Source organism: Schistocerca americana, chromosome 3 (genome assembly GCF_021461395.2).
Source record: "Schistocerca americana isolate TAMUIC-IGC-003095 chromosome 3, iqSchAmer2.1, whole genome shotgun sequence".
Lineage (NCBI taxonomy): Eukaryota > Metazoa > Arthropoda > Insecta > Orthoptera > Acrididae > Schistocerca > Schistocerca americana.
Window position 1 is genome coordinate 648,164,972 of NC_060121.1, and position 25,670 is coordinate 648,190,641.

Here is a 25,670-nt window from a genome sequence, read left to right on the forward strand (position 1 = left end):
CCCACTATATCTAACTTTATCCTATCCATTTCCCTTTTTAAATTTTCTAACCTACCTGCCCGATTAAGGGATCTAACATTCCACGCTCCGATCCGTAGAACGCCAGATTTCTTTCTCCTGATAACGACGTCCTCTTGAGCAGTCCCCGCCCGGAGATCCGAATGGGGGACTATTTTACCTCCGGAATACTTTACCCAAGAGGACGCCATCATCATTAACCATACAGTAAAGCTGCAGGATACGAGAAATTAGGGCTCATACGGGGGCATACAGGCAGACGTTTATCCCTCGTTCTGCTTCAGAGTGGAATAGGAAAGGAAATGGCTAGTAGTGATACGGGGTAGCCTCCGCCACGTGCCGGAAGGTGGACTTTAAGAGTTTCGATGTAGATACAGATGTAAATATTTGCAGTCATTTTGCAATATATGTCCTGACGACATTGTTAGTAACTTAGCCACAGACTGTACTGTCAAAATGTCGTACCTCATGGACTACCGTAATATTTACCGTCATTTTGCAGAATATGCCTTGACGTCATTAATTGATACAGGCGTTGTGTTGCCAAAGTGTCTTACTTCGTAAATGATAGTAATATTTGCCACCATTTTTTAAAATAAGGTTAAATCTGCTGTTGATCTTCTTCTCACTACAGCGTGCAGCGCCAGAATGACGCAGTGCATGCATTTTATCTAATAATAACAGGATGAAGAAGGGAGGGGGGAGACCTTGTATCTTATTGGTCCGGAGAGAAAGGGGGAGAGTGATACAAAGGGGGAGTGAAAATAACAAGCACAGTTGGCTCGGTTGTCTTATTTTATCTAGTGATAAGAAATAGTTTATAACTGGATCAGGACGACAACTGGCCCTGCTATTCTACTTTACACTCAATAACAGATGTAAACCATTTGCATAATGGATTCGAATTTCATGACCCGCATCTATCAATTCTTGCATTGCTGACGCTTTGTACAGGAACAATTTCAATGTTTGTCTAACTGCTTTATGCACTGTTGCAAGCCCGATATCGTCTTCTTGTGCCAAATTGTGCAACGATTTTTCTGAGTTTTGCTCATAGAGCCACAAATGTCCAGCAACTTCTGTTCATTTAGTTTATGTGGTCTTCCAAATCGTTCGGCATCTAACACTGATCCTGCCTCTCGAAATTTCTCAGTTGGTAGACGAACTGCACTACGATGACGTACAGCTGTTTCCCAGAAATTTTCAGCAATTGCTTTCTGCACTATTTCCGTGTATTTATCAGCTTGTAGAAACACAGGATCAACAAGGAAAATTCGCTCCAAACTTGAAAGAAGCGTTGTTTTAAAAACAAACTGAAAATCTAAACGCTAAACTTTCATTAACTATTCACATTGTTAAATGGCATGCGAGAGCAGAACGACTTAAAAAAATCGCAAATCTATAAAGAAGCAGTTCTGCCAACTTTATTTCGAACTTCCAATGTTATCTACATCTGTAGTCCCGAACGCACAGTAGTTGTTGTTGACGGCATGTAACGTTGGTAGACGAACATCACAATTTTGCCACTGTCATTAAACCTTAATCAACAAGTAATTGTTATTGCGGAGACTGGTGTTTGTGGGCCCGGCGCTTACCCTTGTCCTTGTCGGCGTCCTTGGCGCGGCCAGTGTCGAAGAAGCCGGTAGTGAGCGCCTTCCGCTTGAGCAGGTAGGCACGCCTCTTGGGCTTGTGCGACGGCGCCGCCACCGTGTCTGCAACAGATCACCCTGTGTCCCGTTACTGAGATACCACTCTGCACGCCGCTCATCACACTACTCTACACTCAGTAAGGGTGAGGCAATATTCAAATCGCTATTATTTAACTTATTAATCTGGTAGATAATTCAAACAGTTACTTCAGAAGAAAGATCAGTTTTTTTAATTTTCACTTGCCATTTGACGCAAAGTACTAATGACATAATTGCGTACCACACATCACAATGCAGAGGTAATACAAGATTTTAAACAGCTGCCGAAAAATTTAAGTTAGTGACACTTATACTTTCCAACACAATGGTATTTTGTGAGATGCTTTGTCAGTCATTCGTTGCGTTCTACAGATCCTGTCCTGAGCGACACCGTTTAGGAATGTGCACAGAATCTAATGACGTACGCAATAAAATAAAATGCAAATTCAACACAAAAGAGCAACCCCCCCCCCCTTAGAAACTCAAGCTGTGCACTTTTACGACAGTAACATGTTAACGTAATACTGTATACTGTTTTGCTTAAGCAGACTGAAAGTTATATGACAAAAGTAGCTGGAAGCTATACTTTCAGGAAGGCTATTGCTGCCTTAGTTATACAGTGTGTCCCACGAGAAATGGCGAGTATCCAGGGATATGAAGGGAACAATCATTAGAAGTAAATATGGACTCTAAAATGCAAACCTTAAGAGCTATGTGCACTTCTCCCTCTTCAATAATGTGAAAAAAAAAATTTTCTACTGCAAACTCTTTGCCTTACATATCTAGAGAAGTGGTAGTAAGGATCAAAACAAGAAAAATTGGGCGCTAATGACCGTAGCAGTTTTGCGCCCTAAAACCATATATATATATATATATATATATATATATATATATATATATATATATATATATATATGGGCTCTAAAAGCGCTTACCTTAAGAACTATGAGCACTTGTTCATCTTTGCAACCGTAAAATACATCTCTTTTACTGAACATCTTCAGTATTGTGAATCACGTCTCTTCCATTGAAGAAGTGCTCATAGCCCTTAAGATAGCCTTTTAGAGCCCATTCTTACAAGATCTTTTTACTTCAGATGATTGTTCCTGTCATATATCTGAATAGGGAGTGTCATTTTAGAGATAAAAAACAAAAATTCGTGATTTTTGTGACTGAGGGGATCCAAAAATGTGCGTTTTGATGTGTAATATCCTAATTTAAAAGGTTTTTCTTTATTGATGAACATTTATCTCAGCAAATTTGCGCTTGGCTATAATGTTTATGTAAATTTCCAACAAAAGGACATAAATTAATGTCAACTAAAGCAAAATTTTCTCAAAAAATGGTTTAATGAAGTCAAATAATTTTCTTTATATTCCGTCTCTCTTATCAATCACTGAAAACACATAGTAAAAAACGTAAAAAGCTTCAATCAACAATATTCATCAGATCTTGCTTCGATTCGTTCCTAGAAATCATTCTTCTGCCTGCTTTGTAGCCTCTAACGTACCCTTCTGGTTCCTCAGGAGTACACACTTTGCCAGAAGCCTCTGTTCCTTGTTCTACACATCTCTGTGTTTACTGTCCATGACATGACTACTTTTTAACTTGCACTGGCTATCGGACAAACTTCCTTATTTCTGATGTTTTGAGTTTACAAGTTAGTGAAGGTTCATATACTGTTTCTCACCTGTCTATCAGTTACAAAAGTGATGTCGTATATGGATTTACTACAGCTGTCTCTAGGGCGAACAGATAAGCCTCCTCGTATATCATCATCTTCATTTTTCAATTCAGTTATCTTCTGGATCTCTGTTTTCCTTTCTTCATGATCTTCCGTGCATAAAAGTATCTGAAGCACATTTCGCTAAACGTGAACCATGATGAATGTTTGATTATTGGCAAAACAGTATCTGCCTCTGCCTTCTTCTGGGATTTTAGGAGCTTCAGTTGATAAAGAATGTCGAGGGGTCCTTCCACCCAAAAGAATTTAGAATTCATTGTAAACCAGCAGGGATATAAACGGCAACAATGTATTCCGAAAGCAGTTGAAACGTCATAAAGTTGTTGCTTTTAAGGCCATATTTTCAAATCGTATTTGCGTTTGTTAATCATCGAGAGTGGCTTACATGACCAGTTTCTAATACTGCCGTATCAGTTGGAAGTGGGCCTGTCTTTATAGCATGAATTATTCTGTAACCATAAGACTGATATGTAGAGAGATCTTTGACAACAGTTTCACTCGTTGAAACAGAGGCTCTGTAAAGAAAATTCTGAGAAATGAGGGATTAATTTCAAATTCTGTTACACTGCCAAGGATGTTGCCAAACTTAGCACTCCAATTGCTGTTAGACAAAGTTTTCCTATCCAAATGTTTGATCAAGTGGCTCAAAGATACTCATTAGTACGAAGAGCATAAACCAACCAGATGAGTTTACGATTCAGCATTGTTCCAACTCAATGCATGACTCCTCCCTCCCAACCCGTGTTAAAATTCGTTCAGTCATCACCATTAGTCTGCATACTTTTACCAGTGCTGCTTTTCTTCAAAAAATCCACAGGATGGTTAACAATAACTGCAGCGGATATCCTTTTTTAAAGTCTTTCTCTGGAGTAAAATGACAAAGATACCGTCCACCGGCCTGACTGCGGACAGTATAATGCTCTTCTTTCACAGTATTTGGAAACTGATTACTTTAGTTACCTGCTTGTAAAAGATCTTTAGTGGAATCTTGACGTCCATCAAAGAAGATGCATTCAATCTTTCCTATCCTACATCGATCATGAAATGCTTCAAGTGATTCATGATTTTCACTGGAGCCCTTTTTACTTTATAGTGATCAACTGTGAGTCTCCTGTCTCCTTCAGTAATTAATCCAGCATCCACTATGTAGCTGTTGTAACAGCGGTCGTAGCACGTAGGCTGACGCCATACCTAATTTTTGCAATGCAACAGTGCACAAGTGTAAAGTATTACACTAACTTGTACTTCAAGTAGAGGGTACATCAGAGTCATCACACGATATCTGCGAAGGTCTTCATAATCTTCATTTTTCAAAAAATGGTTCAAATGGCTCTGAGCACTATGGGACTCAACTGCTGAGGTCATTAGTCCCCTAGAACTTAGAACTAGTTAAACCTAACTAACCTAAGGACATCACACACATCCATGCCCGAGGCAGGATTCGAACCTGCGACCGTAGCGGTCTTGCGGTTCCAGACTGCAGCGCCTTTAACCGTACGGCCACTTCGGCCGGCAATCTTCATTTTTAACATCAGTTGCCTCTGAAACTTTTTTCGGCGAAAAGGATTTCATTTCATTGTAATGTTAACTCTTCCTTCATTTTCTGCTTATATTCAGAAATTCTTCTTAATTCATTTTCTTGCCTCTTCCGCTTTGTAATTCGTCTTCTGTACTTAGATATATCTGGTAACCAAATCTGATGCAGTCCAACAGATCTAACTTCCTCTCTTTGACCTTTAATAAACACCAGTTCTTTGACAGGGATCTTCACGACCTTACAACAAGAGCAAGAGATGTTTACAGTTAGCATCATCTGACATGGACCCGCAAATTCTGAACATAGCTTAACCTCACACCTGCAGTTGAGGACGTCAAGGAACTTCTCCAACGTTGCTATGGGAGCGAGCCTCTTTCAATTCCATTTTTCCTGTGGTAAGTGATATGTTTTGGTCTTTTCCAAGTTTTCTTCTAAGTTCTTCAGGACTGTGAATCTAGAACTTAAAATTAGCACCACAAAACAACTATTTGCTAGCTGCCACTTTTCAAGCACTTTTGGATAAATTTACTTTGCAAGAGTGGCTACAGGGTAATTCCTGACATTCTCACCACTCTGCTCTCTTCGTGGAAGCCTATATTTTAGAACAGCACGCAGAGTTGGGATTTCAAAAGGCAGCATTTCTCGACCATTTCCACTGAAGTTATTCATGCGAGTGACAGTTTCCAGCCTTGTCTTACTTCTATTAGTCACGGTTCTGAATTTTCTGGTTTTGAAAGTGGAAGAAACTATTTGTGTTTGGAAAAAGAAAAACAGGAAATACCATTATTTGTGTAATATTAGGAAAAAGACGTTCTGCTGCAAATGAGGATTGCTAGTTTAAAAGCTTTTACTAAAGGCCTAAAATGATTACAGATTTTATAATATATTATTATCCTTAGAGCCGAAGCAGAGACAGGAACAATGATAAGAAGGCATTTCCTGAAAGAAGACAGTCGGAGCGGAATTTACTGAAACGTCAAAATGTTACGAAATTGAAGTAGCTATTTGTCAAGAAAAACAATGCAACAGCCATTTCTTGTAAATATAATTGCGAATTCTTAACCAAAACACAACTTTATGACCACCTCTTTTTTGTAAAACGAAGTCAAAATATTTTACACTCCCTAATATCTCAATACTGACCATTCCTCCTTGGACACCACTGATGTAATACCTGCTGTTTTAATAATAAGTGACATATTGTCTCGAGAGATGCCGCAGCTGTATAATTTTTTAATAAATCTTTATGGTAACAGTCTCAGTTCCAAATAGTCACACATGGTAACTAGTTTAGATCACATTTAACGGTCATCCTCACATCTAAAAATTAATCAAAATATTAATAAACAACTATTTCTCCAGATAACATAGCTTGACAATATTTGAAATTTAAGATTGTATCTGATTAGTAATGAGTTCCGAAAAGTCAAAATTCTTTAAAAACAACATAGTCATAAGCTCTGAAACATAAGGAACAGGACTATAGTACACTTACGATTACATTCTACTAAACACATTATTCTTAATACTGCCCGAGGCATCGTGGATTATGGGCAGGGGACGGAAGGAGGTGGAAGGAGGAGATCTGTCTCAGCTCCATACGAATACTAAGCCAGCAGTAGGAACAAACAGTAAATGTTAATATGACCACAGGGATCCTCATCTAAGATACTAGTTTTCTGCAAGCTTTTAGACCTGGAACACTGGTACATATTATGCACCTAACAGTAATCCTCGTATCCAGATAATGGGAAAATTTGTAGAACACGTCGCTTATGGGAAGCATTTTTAGTTTTTCTTGTCTTTATGAGGCGTCTCAGTTTCTTGCTTTATGTTTTGCACTGAATACAAAGCCGTACTCTGAACCATGTACAAGGGGGAAAAGTGATTGCTCAAATACAAGTTCATTTCTGTTATAAACAATAAATACCATTAGGGAGATAATGCACTTAGCAATAATGTCTGTGGCATGTAGCTAAATAATTTACGAATTACTCCTCGCTTTTGTTGAGTAAATGCTTTAATTAAATATATTCCTCCAGAAGGCAGTGGAGGTCTGTGAAGTTTGATTCTGTTGTTGAGGTGCTAAGAAAATTTAGCCGTTGATTAAATACGTAGATATTTCATCATTAACAAATATACACAGAAAAACACAAGTGATCACAAGAAAAAAAATGGTTCAAATGGCTCTGAGCACTATGGGACTTAGCTGCTAAGGTCATCAGTCCCCTAGAACTTAGAACTACTTAAACCTAACTAACCTAAGGACATCACACACATCCATGCCCGAGGCAGGATTCGAACCTGCGACCGTAGCGGCCGCGCGGTTCCAGACTGTAGCGCCTTTAACCGCATGGCCACCACGGCCGGCTCAACTGATTACAAGACGGTTACATATAAATATGGAAAGTGGGGGCATATTGTATCCACCATCTGCAGTTGGCAACCCTGACCAAAGCGCGTTGAACACTGCACAAGCATACATCGCTGAATAGCAGGGAACCAGGCAAGTAGTATGTCATGGAGCGGCGTTCTGTGCAGACAAATTACGCTTGTGGAAACCTTATTCCGAACTGGTTCTGTCACGCATGCTCAGTGGGGATGACAACTGCCTGGTAATGATCACGATTTGGCACCGTTTCCTTACGGGGTTGAGACACTGAAGGGCTACTGGTAGTGTTTTATACCAACGGATGCCAAGCCAGGGAAAAACTCTTTGAACATGCGAGAACCTGGAACGAGTGGCGTATCATTCGAACACAGCCTCGGACGTTCAGCTCTGCAACATTACGACTGTCGCTACGTTTGTTGGGCCTCTTACTGGTTGATTTGAAGTTTCATCTTCATAAAATGCAAGCGGTACACGAGTCGAGGGACAAAATAGACCTGCCAACTTCACTGACATTCTTGGAATGATTGACTGAGAAGAAAACATTTCCGTGACTGGATTTGTTAATAAGCAATATTTTCGGTGTTTGTCTAAGGAAAACCTAAGAAATTTACATATAATGCATCATACGAGTCCAGAAGTTGTTGTATGCTGTGCAGTTGTTATGCTTGGGGTTACTGGTCCCTATTTTTTCGAGGATCACCTCGAAGAAGGAGCAGCTGTGATTGCTGACTGCTGCTCCAAGATGTAGCAGAATGTCACGCGGAATTGCAGGCAAGAGGTTGCTGAGTAAAATTCGGTTTCAGCAGGAGGATGCAATGGCTCACACAGCACGCTATACCGAGAAAGGTTTCTAAATTGTTTCATGTACGGATCCTGAGGTATATGTCACAGCCCGTGACATTACAGGTCTAACGAGTCGCAGCGACCATCTCCAGTGAAAGGTGGGGGGGGGGGGGGGGGGGGAGATATTATTTGAGACCACTTTAACACTTTGTAGCTGCGCATTTAAATAGATTCATACTCTCGACAACGTAGCACAAAATTAAGAACTTTGCTGGGCATCTGCCCACTGCCATACTGGTCTCAGTATGGTCGCGGACGTAGTAGAGCGTTCGCGATGTATGTCGGGCGTGGTGACTCGCGGTCAGCGAGAAAAACGGGTCGTGACGCGTACGTCACAGGACGTAAAGCTGCAGGTCTTAAGAGTGCCAGCAGCCGTCTCTGGCGGGGAGCGAGTAACTATTGCAGATGAGTTTAATAATTCTTTACTGTGTGTTTAAATGTATGCACGTTTTCGACAGCACACGACAAAATTAAGACCTTCAGTGGGTACCTTTTCAATTAAATGTTGATTTCCCGTGGGCGTTGCACGGAGACGAGCTTTCGCGAAGTATGGCGGACAAGCCAAGTAGTATGACGTCACAAAACCGTTGCAAGGCACGTATAATCGTTGGTTTCGAGGCGACTAGTGTGACGTCACAAGTTCGTTGCGGGGCCCATATATCCCGTTCCTCAGATGTAACAGCTCCGGGTTGTTTCCCTCAGAGGGTCTTTGCCAATCGTTCGCTGACGACTGACGAAATAATCGTCATTCTGCAGGATCTGTCAATGCTTGTAATGGAAGCTTTCCAGTGACGCCTTCAGCGGAGCATCCAGACAAACGGGAAGTTTTTGGAGGAACTTATTTTCAGGGTATAGGTCGGTCTGCCGATATGTGTTACATACTATAGTAATTTCCAAGTTATGTACATCAATTTCATAACTGTATTAAATTGCTTCCTATATTTACCATGTGTCGGTCATCATCTCAAGTTGGTAGAGACAAAATGAATCAATCTAGACAAACTAACTGAGTGCGTTCACCAGATATACAGATTAGTCGTATTATTTTAGTTGACCCATTTACACCTTAAGTGTAACTGGTCGTTGTCTTTAAATTTTTTACCTGTTAATCTAGAGAAAGGTCATGATTATTAAAAACATCACTGAAGAGGCGGCTGTAAGCCGGGGAACTGATAGTATGGTAAACTAAAACGAAGTTTTACCATCTGTCAGCAGTATTTTCATTCATCATGTTGCTGATCAGATAAATGTGAATGCTTATTTAAGCATGTAAACACTTCCAATATTATGTTGTGACCCTTACCATATTTTGCGTAAATTTATACGTGACTGGGTCGTAGAGATATTAAGGACCATCTAGAGTATTGTTTATCTGCTATTGTAATGCGCTTGCTAAAATTAATGTTATATGGATTAATCTTTGAGGTTGTTGTACTTTATCTGTGGAAAAATTGCTAATGCAGGTCTTATTATCGAACACTGAAACAATTCGGACCTTTTAAATCTATTTTTGAAGGGTTTCGCAGGAAAGCTTCGTTAATCCACCCAGCACGGAAGTTAAAGCTAAAGCATGTTAAATGCACTTAATCTGCAAGTAAATAATGTAAAGTGCCCATTGACGAATCTTTAAGAATAAAGTTTTGGGTAGAGTTTACCATTTTAAAATATGTCGTTGCTACCAAAATGTCCTTTAACATCGTGTGTGTGTGTGTGTGTGTGTGTGTGTGTGTGTGTGTGTGTGTGTGTGTGTGTGCGTGTGCGCGTGTGTGTGACAACATTGTCTAGTGTTGGCCACTTAAAGTAAGTTAGAACCAAGACAACATAAAGACATTTCGATTGTGATAAATACACTGCTGGCCACCGTAAATGCAACACCCTGGATGAAGCATCCGAATCAAGTGAAATTTACACCATGGGTTTGCAGCGATGAGATATCCAACTGATTAGAATTTCAGCGCAGACGCACATCACGCGCGCCTGTGGCGCCACCCCATAGCGCCATTTAAGGCTTGGCGATTTCGACGAGTGTACGTTCGGCACGTGAGTTTACCTTGTGGTTGTTTCCCAAGACGATCAGTTATGCCTCGTAGACAACAGCGAGCATCGTTTGATCAAGTATCCGAGTTCGACAGAGGAAGGATAGTGGCTTACCGAGATTGTGGATCATCATACAGAGAAATCGCTAGTCGTGTTGGACGAAACCAAACAACTGTAATGCGGATATGTGACCGTTGGATGCAGGAGGGTACGACGGACCGATGTGGTCGATCGCATTCACCTCGGTGCACCACTGCACGTGCTGATAGGCAAATTGTGCGCATGGCAGTAACGGATCGCTCAGTGACATCCCGAACCATAGCACAGCACATTGCGTCTGTAACGCATCATCCAGTGTCTGCGCGTACCATTCGACGCCGTTTACAGCAGAGTGGCCTGTCCGCAAGACGTCCATTGCTTCGTCTACCATTGACGCAGAACCACAGACGTCTCCGTCGCCAATGGTGTGATGACAGACGGATGTGGACGGCAGAATGGAATGACGTTGTCTTTACTGACGAGGCACGCTTCTGTCTGCAGCACCACGATGGTCGGATTCGAGTGTGGAGACACCGTGGAGAGAGGATGCTGGACAGCTGCATTATGCACCGCCACACTGGTCTTGCACCGGGTATTATGGTATGGGGCGGTATTGGATATTACTCTCGCACGCCTCTAGTACGCATTGCCGGTACTTTAAATAGCCGGCGCTACATATCCGAGGTGCTGGAGCCAGTTGTCCTTCCTTACCTTCAGGGCTCGGTCACAGCCATATTTCAACAGGATAATGCGCGACCACACGTGGCACGCATTGTCCAAAGGTTCTTCGTAAATAACCAGATTGAAGTGCTTCCCTGGCCGGCTCGCTCTCCGGATCTTTCGCCGATAGAAAACATGTGGTCCATGGTTGCTCAACGAGTGACCCAGATTACATCCCCAGCTGCCACACCAGATGATCTTTGGCAACGTGTGGAAGCTGCTTGGGCCGCTGTACCCCAGGAACACATCCAACGTCTCTTTGACTCAATGCCGAGACGTGTGGCAGCGGTGATCTCCAACAATGGCGGCTACTCTGGCTACTGATTCTGGCAGGAACCACATGTCACAGACGTCTGTAAACGTAATCATTTGATACTTGGTCAACATGTTATCTACAAAATAAATTTTGTTGTGCTACCTCCTGTCTTTGTTGGTGTTGCATTTACGGTGGTCAGCAGTGTGCAATAAGCAGGTTCAGACGGATGTAGGTGAAACGTCCCCTTAGAAAAATTATACATGACTGAGCTTAAACTGACACACAATATTTTTTAGCGCAACGCAATCTCACTTTCAATAATCCCTACAAAAGAATGGCCCTGACTAACATTAACCTATACCTTTCACAAATCACTTACCTCACAAAAATCTTCGTTACTCGAACTACTGCAATGCGGCGAGCACCACTACTGCCAGCTAAATAAAAGATTCAAACTACTGAAGGCACTAACTACTGATAGGCAAATTTAGCAAATGAAAGATTTTGATAGAGAACAAACAATGTATTTACTTTACTAGTGTTCGAAAGTCATAATATATACAGCAGTTCATGACATCCATTCTTACAAATGTACTGTTTCTGATGGACACACGTCCAGATCATCCGCTCTCAAAAATCCGCCATCTCACTTCCCCACATCCACCACTGCTGGCGGCTCACCTCCCAACTGCGCAACCCTACGCGCTGTTAACATCCAGCTGCCCAACACTACAATAGCCAACAACAATGCAAACCAGCCACAGACTGCACACAGCACAGCCAGTGATTTTCATACAGAGCGCTACGTGGGCTACCAATATAAAAACCTAAACAGCCTACTTACATAGGGTACACTAATGGATGAAGAAATATAGCTGTGCAGTCTAGCATAATGTGGAAAAACATGTCATCGGACTTAAGTGTACAACAATATATGTGTAGAACAATAATTATATCACTACTAAAATAAGAACTTCTGCGCAAAATCATACAAAAAACATCTACAGCTCTACGTGTGCCATGAATTTCTTCAGGCATTTTAAAATATAATTTTCGTCTAATACCGCAAAATTATAAACTTTTGAAAGGTTTCTTTATTACAGAACTGAAACAGTTTTTCGCCGCACTGGTTGTACAACCATGCTTTGCAGTAATAATCATGTCTAATAAGGTCTTAAAAATATGTATCAGTAAGTTAAAAACATCTATCAGCCGCAAGTGTGTTGGATCTTTACTGAAGGATGTATCATCATCGGGATTTCGAAATGTGGTGTTAGAAAAGAATGCTGGTTATTAGGGAAGAAAAACGAATTGTCAATAAAGAGGTGTTGAGTAGAATTGTAGTGAAAAAAAGAGCTCCAGGGCACAACTTGAGGCACTACGTAAAAGTTAATTTAGTAATAAAATGATGTGTGCCTATGTCTGGGGAGGGGGGTTAAAGCTGCAGAGGAAAACCAAAGTTTGACAACAGTGAGGATGATCAGTCCGTGTACGTTGCACTAGTTACGAAGAGATGAAAAGGTTTGCACACAATCGAATAGCGTGGAGAGTTGCCTCAAACTAGCCTCCAAACTAAAATCCGGAAGTACAATACCATCACCGAGTTATGACTTCAGATAGTTTTTACGTGTATTTCTGTTGAAGTCACTTAATGCGACTGCCAAACAAGGCAACAGTCATTTGTGAGGAATTCAGGTCTATATAATGAATGCTCAGCGTGCGTAATGATTAACTCTCTACTATGGAAAAGCCGGCCGCTGTGGTCGAGCGGTTCCAGGCGCTTCATTTGGAACCGCGCTGCTGCTTGCTACGGTCGCAGGTTCGAATCCTGCCTTGGGCATGGATGTGTGTGATGTCCTTAGGTTGGTTAGGTTTAAGTAGTTCTAAGTCTAGGGGACTGATGACCTCAGATGTTAAGTCTCATAGTGCTTAGAGCCATTTGAACCATCTACTATGGAAAATATCCCACCAATACATTTGGAAGGAATGAGGAGCGATAGGAGAGGAATAAAATGAAGTTACTGCACAACTACGTGAGCAGGGAATGGGGAAATTTCTCATGTCAGTGAAGTTGGCAAGTCTATTTCTCTTTGAAAAGAGTCTGGTTGAGATGGCTGAGAGGATTCGTGACGGAATAGGCGTGGCTTATTTGAGACTCACATTTTTCTCCCATTAATATCTGTTGAGATTTGACGAATGTTGGTGAAACTATCTGCGAATAACAAAGCGTTGGACATCAAAATCTCATCTAGGACGTGTGGTCTGACGCCTTCCGATTTTATAAAACAGGATTATCTGCCATCTGTGGCAAGCCACACGAATCTCCTGACATACAGGTCAACGTACGATCTTGTAATCTGATGTTGCCATTGTCAAATTCACTAAATTTAATATACAATGGTCTCATTTGTTGACAGTAGGTGTTTGTTAAAAATTCGTACCATTCGCTTTGCCTTCATATTATGAAAACGTAATACTGATGTATGCAGTGATCACTAGTAATCTTACATCACTTAACCAGAGCGACAATGCATTGTCATTTTAATTTAATCTGTCCTAATTTATTATTTAATTTCTTTCGTTCATAGATAATAATAATAACTCTATGTGACTCAACATCCTGTTGCAAGTTTTTCAAGTGGATGCCACGACGGCGACTTGCGTCTCACTAATCTACCCCAGTAATCCTAAGGGTGATAAGGGACCCCTATTCAACGCGGAATCCGAACCGCGTGCTGTTTCTCGCGAGTCTTTACTTAACTGAAAGATGAAGCCTACGCTAAAGGCGGGATTCGATCCTGCGAACTTTCGGTTTTCCTCGTACACCTGTTTAAAATATTTGTGTCAAATCTGAAATGGAAAATGAAATGACGACTTTCTCATTTGGACGCCGTATAAACTTGATGGCTTCTTAGCAGGAACGACTGTATAAAGTGCTGTGTCACGATCACTCTTATAGCGCAGAGTAGACTTGTTACGTATGATACGCCTACTAAATGCACCACCGAAATCGAAATGAAGCGGCCACCTTATGAAAAAAAAGTAAATATCTGGTTTTCCCAGGCTTACTTGCGACTCACAGCGTAAACACGTATCAAGTTTAAATATACTAGGATAGCTGGAAACCCTCCAGGTTTCCTATTACACGTACACAAGTGCTCAAAACATCCATATTAACGCCTTCGGCGTTATTTAAGGAACGTCTGTCCTACTACTATATAATATGGAGAGCATTCTGTTTTGCGGACATCCCTTAAGGACAAAAGGGTTGGCGCTCCTTAGACTTAACGACCTTTGTTGTACTTTAATCTGTATTACTAAACCTCTATCTGGGCAACTCTTTACCAGTTGCCGGTTGCCTAGCTAACGGATTCTAGGAGGAACAAAAAATTTATCATCTTAAACATTTTAAAATGCTGCCATTAAGAGGTATGATCTTAAGTTGAAAGTCTAACAGGAGAAGACAAGTATTACAGTTAGAAACTGTGTGCTTGTCTGGAGGCAGCGTAACTGACTGCGCGCAAATACTCCGGACTATGAAACTTCCTGGCAGATTAAAACTGTGTGTCGGACAGAGACTCGAACTCGGGACCTTTCGCGAAAGGCAAACGTCCCGAGTTCGAGTCTCGGTCCGGCACACAGTTTTAATCTGCCAGGAAGTTTCAGATGAGCGCACACTCCGCTGCAGAGTGAAAATCTCATTCTGACTCCGAACTACACTCCTGGAAATTGAAATAAGAACACCGTGAATTCATTGTCCCAGGGAGGGGAAACTTTACTGACACATTCCTGGGGTCAGATACATCACATGATCACACTGACAGTACCACAGGCACATAGACACAGGCAACAGAGCATGCACAATGTCGGCACTAGTACAGTGTATATCCACCTTTCGCAGCAATGCAGGCTGCTATTCTCCCATGGAGACGATCGTAGAGATGCTGGATGTAGTCCTGTGGAACGGCTTGCCATGCCATTTCCACCTGGCGCCTCAGTTGGACCAGCGTTCGTGCTGGACGTGCAGACCGCATGAGACGACGCTTCATGCAGTCCCAAACATGCTCAATGGGGGACAGATCCGGAGATCTTGCTGGCCAGGGTAGTTGACTTACACCTTCTAGAGCACGTTGGGTGGCACGGGATACATGCGGACGTGCATTGTCCTGTTGGAACAGCAAGTTCCCTTGCCGGTCTAGGAATGGTAGAACGATGGGTTCGATGACGGTTTGGATGTACCGTGCACTATTCAGTGTCCCCTCGACGATCACCAGTGGTGTACGGCCAGTGTAGGAGATCGCTCCCCACACCATGATGCCGGGTGTTGGCCCTGTGTGCCTCGGTCGTATGCAGTCCTGATTGTGGCGCTCACCTGCACGGCGCCAAACACGCATACGACCATCATTGGCACCAAGGCAGAAGCTACTCTCATCGCTGAAGACGACACGTCTCCATTCGTCCCTCCATTCACGCCTGTCGCGACACCACTGGAGGCGGGCTGCACGATGTTGGGGCGTGAGCGGAAGACGGCCTAACGGTGTGCGGGACCGTAGCCCAGCTTCATGGAGACGGTTGCTAATGGTCCTCGCCGATACCCCAGGAGCAACAGTGTCCCTAATTTGCTGGGAAGTGGCGGTGCGGTCCCCTACGGCACTGCGTAGGATCCTACGGTCTTGGCGTGCATCCGTGCGTCGCTGCGGTCCGGTCCCAGGTCGACGGGCACGTGCACCTTCCGCCGACCACTGGCGACAACATCGATGTACTGTGGAGACCTCACGCCCCACGTGTTGAGCAATTCGGCGGTACGTCCACCCGGCCTCCCGCATGCCCACTATACGCCCTCGCTCAAAGTCCGTCAACTGCACATACGGTTCACGTCCACGCTGTCGCGGCATGCTACCAGTGTTAAAGACTGCGATGGAGCTCCGTATGCCACGGCAAACTGGCTGACACTGACAGCGGCGGTGCACAAATGCTGCGCAGCTAGCGCCATTCGACGGCCAACGCCGCGGTTCCTGGTGTGGCTGCTGTGCCGTGCGTGTGATCATTGCTTGTACAGCCCTCTTGCAGTGTCCGGAGCAAGTATGGTGGGTCTGACACACTGGTGTCAATGTGTTCTTTTTTCCATATCCAGGAGTGTATATTCATGCAGTATTTGAGAATGAGAACAGTTAGCAACTTCCAACAAACTTTACACGTAATTTTAAACCTTCACGAAACTTCCCCTAGCTGAAACATCCCACAATATTCCGAGAGGAAGAAAGTTTATCGCTTATTACATTTTTGCCATTTGAGCAATCAAACTTCAGCGTCAGGCATTACGTTTTACTGTATTTCTTCTTTGCTATCGACTCCATTAGCAACATATTTCGTAGACAATATCCGCATATTGTACTGAATGGCCCTGCAAAATTATATCACTGTAAGACACATGTTTCAGGGTATATGACGTAATAAACGTTGGGATGCGTGATAAATTAGATTTTGCTTAAAATGGAGAGCAAATTGCCCAGACTATTTTCTTCCAGTATTTCATAACGAGAACACTCAGTGACTCCCAAAAAAATTAAAGATAAACGTGTGGTAGTGCAATATCTGTATAAACTATACAACACATAACTTAAAATATTTATAAAATGTTTACAAAAAATGTGGTAGTAAATCACGTGTATAAGACTGCTTCAAATGCGTGATTACTTTGAAAATGAGTTAATGTGTTACACACACACACACACACACACACACATATATATATATATATATATATATATATATATATATATATATATATGTGTGTGTGTGTGTGTGTGTGTGTGTGTACGGTGTTACAAAAAGGTACGGCCAAACTTTCAGGAAACATTCCTCACACACAAAGAAAGAAAATATGTTATGTGGACATGTGTCTGGAAACGCTTACTTTCCATGTTCGAGCTCATTTTATTACTTCTCTTCCAATCACATTAATCATGGAATGGAAACACACAGCAACAGAACGTACCAGCGTGACTTCAAACACTTTGTTACAGGAAATGTTCAAAATGTCCGCCGTTAGCGAGGATACATGCATCCACCCTCCGTCGCATGGAATCCCTGATGCGCTGATGCAGCCCTGGAGAATGGCGTATTGTATCACAGCTGTCCACAATACGAGCACGAAGAGTCTCTACATTTGGTGCCGGGGTTGCGTAGACAAGAGCTTTCAAATGCCCCCATAAATGAAAGTCAAGAGGGTTGAGGTCAGGAGAGCGTGGAGGCCATGGAATTGGTCCGCCTCTACCAATCCATCGGTCACCGAATCTGTAGTTGAGAAGCGTACGAACACTTCGACTGAAATGTGCAGGAGCGGATCGTGCACGAACCACATGTTGTGTCGTAGTTGTAAAGGCACATGTTCTAGCAGCACAGGTAGAGTATCCCGTATGAAATCATGATAACGTGCTCCATTGAGCGTAGGTGGAAGAACATGGGGCCCAATCAAGACATCACCAACAATGCCTGCCCAAACGTACACAGAAAATCTGTGTTGATGACGTGATTGCACAATTGCGTGCGGATTCTCGTCAGCCCACACATGTTGATTGTGAAAATTTACAATTTGATCACGTTGGAATGAAGCCTCATCCGTAAAGAGAACATTTGCACTGAAATGAGGATTGACACATTTTTGGATGAACCATTCGCAGAAGTGTACCCGGCCAATCAGCTGCTGATAGTGCCTGCACACGCTGTACATGGTACGGAAACAACTGGTTCTCCCGTAGCACTCTCCATACAGTGACGTGGTCAACGTTACCTTGTACAGCAGCAACTTCTCTGACGCTGACATTAGGGTTATCGTCAACTGCACGAAGAATTGCCTCGTCCATTGCAGGTGTCCTCGTCGTTCTAGGTCTTCCCCAGTCGCGAGTCATAGGCTGGAATGTTCCGTGCTCCCTAAGTCGCCGATCAATTGCTTCGAACGTCTTCCTGTCGGGACACCTTCGTTCTGGAAATCTGTCTCGATACAAACGCACCGCACCACGGCTATTGCCCCGTGCTAATCCATACATCAAATGGGCATCTGCCAACTCCGCATTTGTAAACATTGCACTGACTGCAAAACCACGTTCCTGTTTAACGCTAACCTGTTGATGCTACGTACTGATGTGCTTGATGCTAATACTGTAGAGCAATGAGTCGCATGTCAACACAAGTACCGTAATCAGCATTACCTTCCTTCAATTGAGCCAACTAGTGGTGAATCGAGGAAGTACAGTACATACTGACGAAACTAAAATGAGCCCTAACATGGAAATTAAGCGTTTCCGGACACATGTCCACGTAACATCTTTTCTTTATTTGTGTGTGAGGAATGTTTCCTGAAAGTCTGGCCGTACCTTTTTGTAACACCCTGTATATACTGATCAGCCAGAACTTTATGACTACCTACCCAATAGGTGGTATGTCCACATTCGACACGGATAATAGCGACGACGTATCGTGGCATGGAAACAGTGAGCTCTTGGTAGGTCGCTGGAAGGAGTTGGCACCACATCTACACACACACGTCACCTAATTCCCGTTGATTCCCGGGAGGGGGTGATGAGCTCTGACGCGACGTTCGGTCACATCCCAGATGTGTTCGATCGGGTTCAGATCTGGCGAGTTGGGGGCCAGCACATCAATTGGAACGCACCACTGTGTTCCTTGAACCACACCATCACACTCCTGGCCTTGTGGCATGGCGCATTACTTTGCTCAAAAATGCCACTGCGATCGGGTAACATGATCATCACGGAGGGGCGTTTGTGGTCTGTAAACCAGTGTACGATATTCCTAGGTCATCATGGTGCCTCCACTAGACCCATGGATCCCACGTGAATGTTCCGTAGGACATAAAAGAGCCGTCGCCAGCTTGTGTCCGTCCCGTAGTATAGGTAGTATAGGTGACAAGGAGCTGTTTCCGTAGAAGACACTCCCATCGGTATGATGAATAAGGTATCGGGATTCATTACACCATGCAACGCTCTGCCACTGCTCCAACGTCCAGTACCGATGGTCATATTCCCATTTCAATCGTAGTTGCCGATGTCATGGTGTAGATCGCGCGCCTTCCCCATTCTACACACGAACAGCACTCTCGCTGGTACTACGTGCACAGTGCGTGTGTCTGACTAGCAGTCATTCCTCGCCAGGTGACGCTGCTATCTCCCGGACTGTCCGGGTGAGTGGTCATAATGTTCTGGCTGATCAATGTATAGTGCATGACCTATCAAATCCACAGTTACTGTCCCCTCTGTACTTTGGTTGTGGCCTAAAATGTCAGCATTCTTTTGATGACATTTGTAAGTGCATGTTCTATCCAGGTATTTCATTGTTCTCTGAATATTTGTTAGAGGAGTTGCATCATAAATCAGTAAAGATATTCCCCCTAAGCTGACGCCTCTCCTGCTCCCTCTCACGGTTCTTGCGTGTGCATATTTTCTAATGAACCTGTCAGGGTACAGATATCTCCGCTGGACAGACGATCACAAGTGGCGCAGCCACTCCCCGTCACCTAAGGACTGGGGTGAGATCATCAAGTGAATATGCACGAGTTGGGGTGCGACCCTGTTGATGTGAATAGTATCGCAAAGTATGTGATTCACGTAATATTGTGCTATCCGAGTTAGTATATTTTTATGACCGTGCCCAAGCTGAATTTAAAAAAAAATGGCTAACTCGCATGACAATGGGAATAGCTGAGTATGTACATGAAGTTAATTTAGTTTTTAGATCGACAGAGGGAGTATTTTTACTGACTGAAGCTATAAGACGCCAGTGTTACTTACAAGAGTACCTTAGGACTAACTTTGTCCAATAACGCTATAGGTAATCCGATGATGAGTCAAGACGACAGTAAGACATTAATGCCCTATCAGTATAAGGGGGGGGGGCTGCACAATTGTTTGTGACTGATCCAATATGCCAATATGCTCCCCCCTGCCCTCCCTTCGTTCCCTTTCGATCAGTCCTTAAATGAGTCACGCGATATATTGTTGTGCTTTTATTTGTTTATAAACTTTTCACTATTGTTTTTAATGTTCCTTACAAATGTCTGGTCCTATTATTTTTACAATATTATTTTTAACTTCACATGGTCGGCGTTCGCACTCACGTAGAATTTTTTGGAGGACATCATTTACCACTGTAATTTCGGCCTTTGGGGCATTATCAAATTGTACTGCACAAACTAAAAAATATACAAAGAAATGAAGCACAAAGTGTATACACAGAGTCGCATAAACATGGTCATCAGACAGTTCTAATTTTCTCAGTTTACTAAGCTGCACTATTAGCTGCTTCGTGCGCAAACATTTTCTGCCTTGTGTATTTTTCATGAGCTGCAATGTATACGCAAAGTTAGTTGCCGTGTTCTGCATGGTCACCCAAGCTACTTAAGATGTAAAACAACGTCATGGTATTAAGCTCACAGTTGTTATCACTGTAATGTACTACTTCTAATAAATGCACAGAAAATTGACTTGCGACTGTATATCCGTGCCAATGGCTTCGGTTGTAAACGGTGTGTTATGACACTGATTTGTGGCGATTTGTGTTAAGGACGTTAACGTTGGTAACAATCCACTTAATTTACATCATATCACAATGTACAGAGTCTCGCACGAGTTTGATGTTACGGTATTCCTAGAGTCAAAAGGCTTAGTTCTGATGATGTAATGGAGCAATGACATGCAATGAAGCAAAATGAATGTGATACGTTATTTTTTACCATTTTTGTGATGGCATTTGTTGCACCTATCCATATATGCTGTGAGCTTAATTTTTTGTATATTTTTTAACTTTTGCAGTACCACTTTATAATGGCCTGAAAGGCTGAAATTGCAACAACAAAGTAAATAACTTCTACAGTCAACGGCGAACACGATGTTGTTCAAAAAGCAATATTTTTTTCTTAATTTATCTGTCGACTTTTGACGCAAATTTCCAACGCCATTACAACCACATGACTTTATCACCTGGTGGCATCTATTGGTAGTTGGTTTTTGAAACGGCAGCCCGCCATCGGTTGACCAGCAACGCCAAGAAAGTAATTATGTGACAAAACTTGCATTAAGGCATTTTATACTCGATGTAAGCTTAATTGTGAATGTTTTCAAGTATTTTTACTCTTAAAGCGGTGTTATGTGGTGCTTATAGTTACGTGGGAATTATGTTCATTTTGACGGATGTTCTGAGGATGGGCGTAACGACTTAAGACAGTAGAAATATGAGACTTGCTCATTGTTTACATAATGGTCGCTGGCCTCTGGTTTTATATAGCAACTTTTGTAATTAGATAGTTTTTATATCTATAATAATATCAGGGAAATAATCCTGTTTATCCTGAAGCTGTGTATAGCGTGTTGTAATAGACTGACGATGCCATTACAGAAACAGGATAGAGAACGAACACCTTGTTGCCAGCTGTAACGGAAGTCACTGCTGCAGACTCTGCGCTTTCGACACTTAAAAGTCAGGAGCCCAATTAAACAATAGAAAAGTGGAAAACGTCTACACTGGTGGAGTGCTTGCAAATCATATGAAAATATTGGATGGCGGCGCTATTTGAGTTATCGCACAACTGTTCATTACCATCAAATGCTGCTGTAAAGCTGCACCCAAAAGTCACTCAGTGGTTATCCTGGGGGGCGGCAGATGTCTCAACACGAGGTATGAAGTGTGTCATGTTTGTCGATTCTTCGGAATATCATCAAAAAGTAATTGCAGCACAGTCATGCAACGTCTAACGAACACGACATGGGCATTAAGCACATTACATCCCTTTATATGTAAATGATTAGCATTTCAGCGCAACTACACAAAGTAAATAGTACTTACGCCATCCACATTATGTCTACAAAAAAGCGCCAATTTCGTCATTGAAAAAGAGTATGAATGTTCGTTGCTTGTAGGAAGATCGTGTTACGCCTCGTGAAAGAAGGAGAAGCGTCTGCTAGCACACGTCGTAATTCGACAGCGACAGGACCGTGGGCTATGCAAACTGCGGTTTACCGTGCCGCTTTATTGTTACGCGCGTTGATCGAGATCCCCCGACTGCAAATATGAAATCGATGGCTTCAGAAAACCTGTACTCAGTGCTGTGCACGATCTCAACGGCCGCACGCGACTAGCGTCCGAGAGGACAGACACATTTTTCAATTGGTCGCGCAGAATCGTACAGCCATGTCAGGTACCACGAATCGGGAAATGGGCTTGTTTGCAGGAAGACATATATCATCAAAAACAATGCGACGACATCGAGGATAGCACGGACTGTCAGCACGGCGACCTTTGTCGATGCTCTCAGTGACACAGCAGACACTGGTGCAATTAACGAAAATAGTGGACACCGGAGTAACATAACATCGTTTCAGACGAGTTATGGTTCTGCGTTCTGCATCACGATGGTCGTACCCATGAGTGGATGCTCCGAGGAGAATGAACGTTGCCAGACTGTATTATTCTTTTCCATGCTGGTCCTGCTCCATGCGTAATGGTATGGGGCGCCACTGTGTACACAAGACCACCTCTGGGTCACATAGCTGGTAATTTATGAGATGTTATTTGCGGTGACTTTGCCGCATTTTAGAGATATCCGTGACTTTTTCAGAAAGAGCACGAGACTGTCCTGATCTGCCTCGACTGTTGCCCTGGACAGCACTTTCTCCAGGTCTCACCCACTGGAAACATCTGGCCATAGGTTGCCGAGATACTGGGATGCCACCGCTCGCCAGTCATTACAATTGATTAACTCTGGCGTAGAATTGAAGCTGCATAGAATGCATTACCCGTGTCTGTCATCCCTGCTCAGTTCGACTCTATGCCCAGCCAGAATAGACAGGTTGTTGCTGTCACATGTTGCAGTTGTGTGTACTAAATCTCGCATCACGATACCCACGAATCACCAAGAAATTTAACCATGTGTACTTCCTATTGTATAGCCCATTTCGTCATTTGCTATCCTTCCTCGCTTTGTAACTTTTATGCCCAGCAAAGTATTAAACAGAATAACTGAAGTCCGCTAATCGTTTACACATCAGGATAGAGAAAACGATATTTATGGTTTCAAGCAAGAATGACGACTTGGACTACCTCTGGGATACTACTTTGATCTACAGTACATTTCCGCTCCTCAAAATATCGAGTAGCGCTTTAAAGGCGTTTTTCTGTGAGAACCTAGGTGAATTTCACTATATATTCAGTTGGATATTCATTGCTTTTATATGACACTAGCGCACCTCTTTGTATGAGAACTGGATACACATTCCAATCTTCTTCTCTCCCCTTTCTGTTCATTCCCTCCTCCCCCCCTGATGTCCATCTCCCCCTTCTATCACCTTTCATGTTCATCATATCATGTCCTTCCCCCTCCCCCTCCTCTCTATCAGATTCTCATCCCACTCTCCATTTCGTAAACCCCCCCCCCCCCTTTCTTCATCTTCTCCTCCTACCCCTCCTTCTGTCCATTATATCCTACCTCCTCGCTCTGTCCATCTGCTCCTGCCCCTTATTCTCCATCACCCCCTCCCACTCTTTCCGTCCAACTCCTCCTTCCCCTCTCTATGTCCGTTTCCTCAACCCCACCCCCTCACCCCCTCTGTCCACCTCCTCTTCTCACCTCTCTTTGATTGCAAATTCAGATTCCATATTAGTATTCTAATCACAAGTCGATTAGCCATAGATACAACTTTCCCGTTTTCTGTGAAAATCCTCTGCAAGGGAGAAAACAAAGCAGCACATTGTTGTGTATAAAATTTTCCTTTAAAACTAGATAATGAACGAACATAAATGCGAGTAATAATGGTTTAAAGCCCTGCTATTGTAGATGTAATTGAATGCGAGAAAGAAAACAAAACCGCCCATTGTCACAGCAGAGTACACCACAGCATTTTCTTACTAAAAGACAATTTTAACGAAAACATGTACATTGTTGTTAAAAAAATTATACCTTTCGACCGTCCTCTTGTTTGGTACAATAACATGTAAAACCTTAAAGTGAATCGGTCAAACGCTTTTCGAGAGTTTTGGTAACAACCTTTCCCATATATATATATATATATATATATATATATATATATATATATATATATATATATATATATATGTATATGTATAAAAAATATAACCTATGTCCATCCCGGTGTTCATTAGAGGATCGTGTAAAAATTTGAAGTAAATTGGTCATGAATTTTTCGAAATTTTTGGTAAAAACGTTTCCTCTTTTTATTTAATACATACTTCTGTATTACATATTTTAAAAAATATACAGCCTATGTTAATCTCAGTTAGGGCATCGTGTAAAAGTTTCAAGTAAATTGGTCTATAACTATTAGAAAGTTTTGGTAACAGAGTTAAACAATGACTTGTCTTTATATAGGGTGGTCAGAAACAGTCTGATAAGCTTGTAAGGCCGTTGCAGGGTAGGTTGTGCTGAGAAATAATTGTTAAGAAAAAATTCGATACGTTGTGCCGTTTTCGAGTTCATTTGCATTGGAGTTAGCCAATCAGGCCGATGCTCGCACAAATTCAAGCGGCCCGCGAGTTATAATTAACGGTGGCAGTTCTCACAGCGTAGACAATAACGCACAAGACTGCTCAGCGTTTTGCTCGGGTTCGATCCTTACTATGGCCCCATGTCAAATTTTTGTAACTCTCTTGTTCAGATTTAGGAAACCAAATGAAGAACACGTTTGACGACATCGCCTGTTACGGGCTGCCGGCCGGAGTGGCCGAGCTGTTCTAGGCGCTACAGTCTGGAACCGCGCGACCGCTACGGTCGCAGGTTCGAATCCTGCCTCGGGCATGGATGTGTGTGATGTCCTTAGGTTAGTTACGTTTAAGTAGTTCTAAGTTCTAGGGGGCTGATGGCCTCCGTTGTTAAGTCCCATACTGCTCAGAGCCATTTGAACCATTTGTTGCGGGCTGCTTGATTGTGCGCGCGCGACGGTCTTATTGTCTAACATCAACGCCAGTTACACCGGAAACGGCGCAACGCACCGAAATTTGTCCCTAACAATCGTTCCTCAGAACAACCTACCCTGTAATACTCTTACGACCTTTTCAGACTTTTCTGAACACCCTGTATAGTACTATAGATGTTGAATGGTTACTACGGAAACATAGAAGAGCGGAGGCGATGACAGAATCGTCCAGCGAGAGGGATACTGCGTGACGTTAACGCCATTACACTATAGCAATAGTCGAGCAACTACGATAATAAAATACCAAACAGGCTTCTAAAATTGACGGCAGTCATCATGATAATCATTGTACAGAATCGACGCACTGCTCCTTTGCCCATTTTAGTAGTTACATGATTAAGTTGACAATAGTTCTACCTGAGACAGCACATTAAATATAATGATATAAAGTGA

The 25,670-nt window shown here is 42.7% G+C and overlaps 1 protein-coding gene across 1 annotated transcript in view; it reads right to left on the bottom strand.

The window, feature by feature from the left end:
* LOC124606271 (rho GTPase-activating protein 6) overlaps positions 1 to 25,670 on the bottom strand; it is a 1,145,472-nt gene that overhangs the window by 237,116 nt on the left and 882,686 nt on the right. The window contains exon 5 of the mRNA XM_047138251.1: positions 1,614 to 1,730. Within this exon, the coding sequence (XP_046994207.1) occupies positions 1,614 to 1,730 (117 nt within the window). The remainder of the gene's footprint in view (positions 1 to 1,613; positions 1,731 to 25,670) is intronic.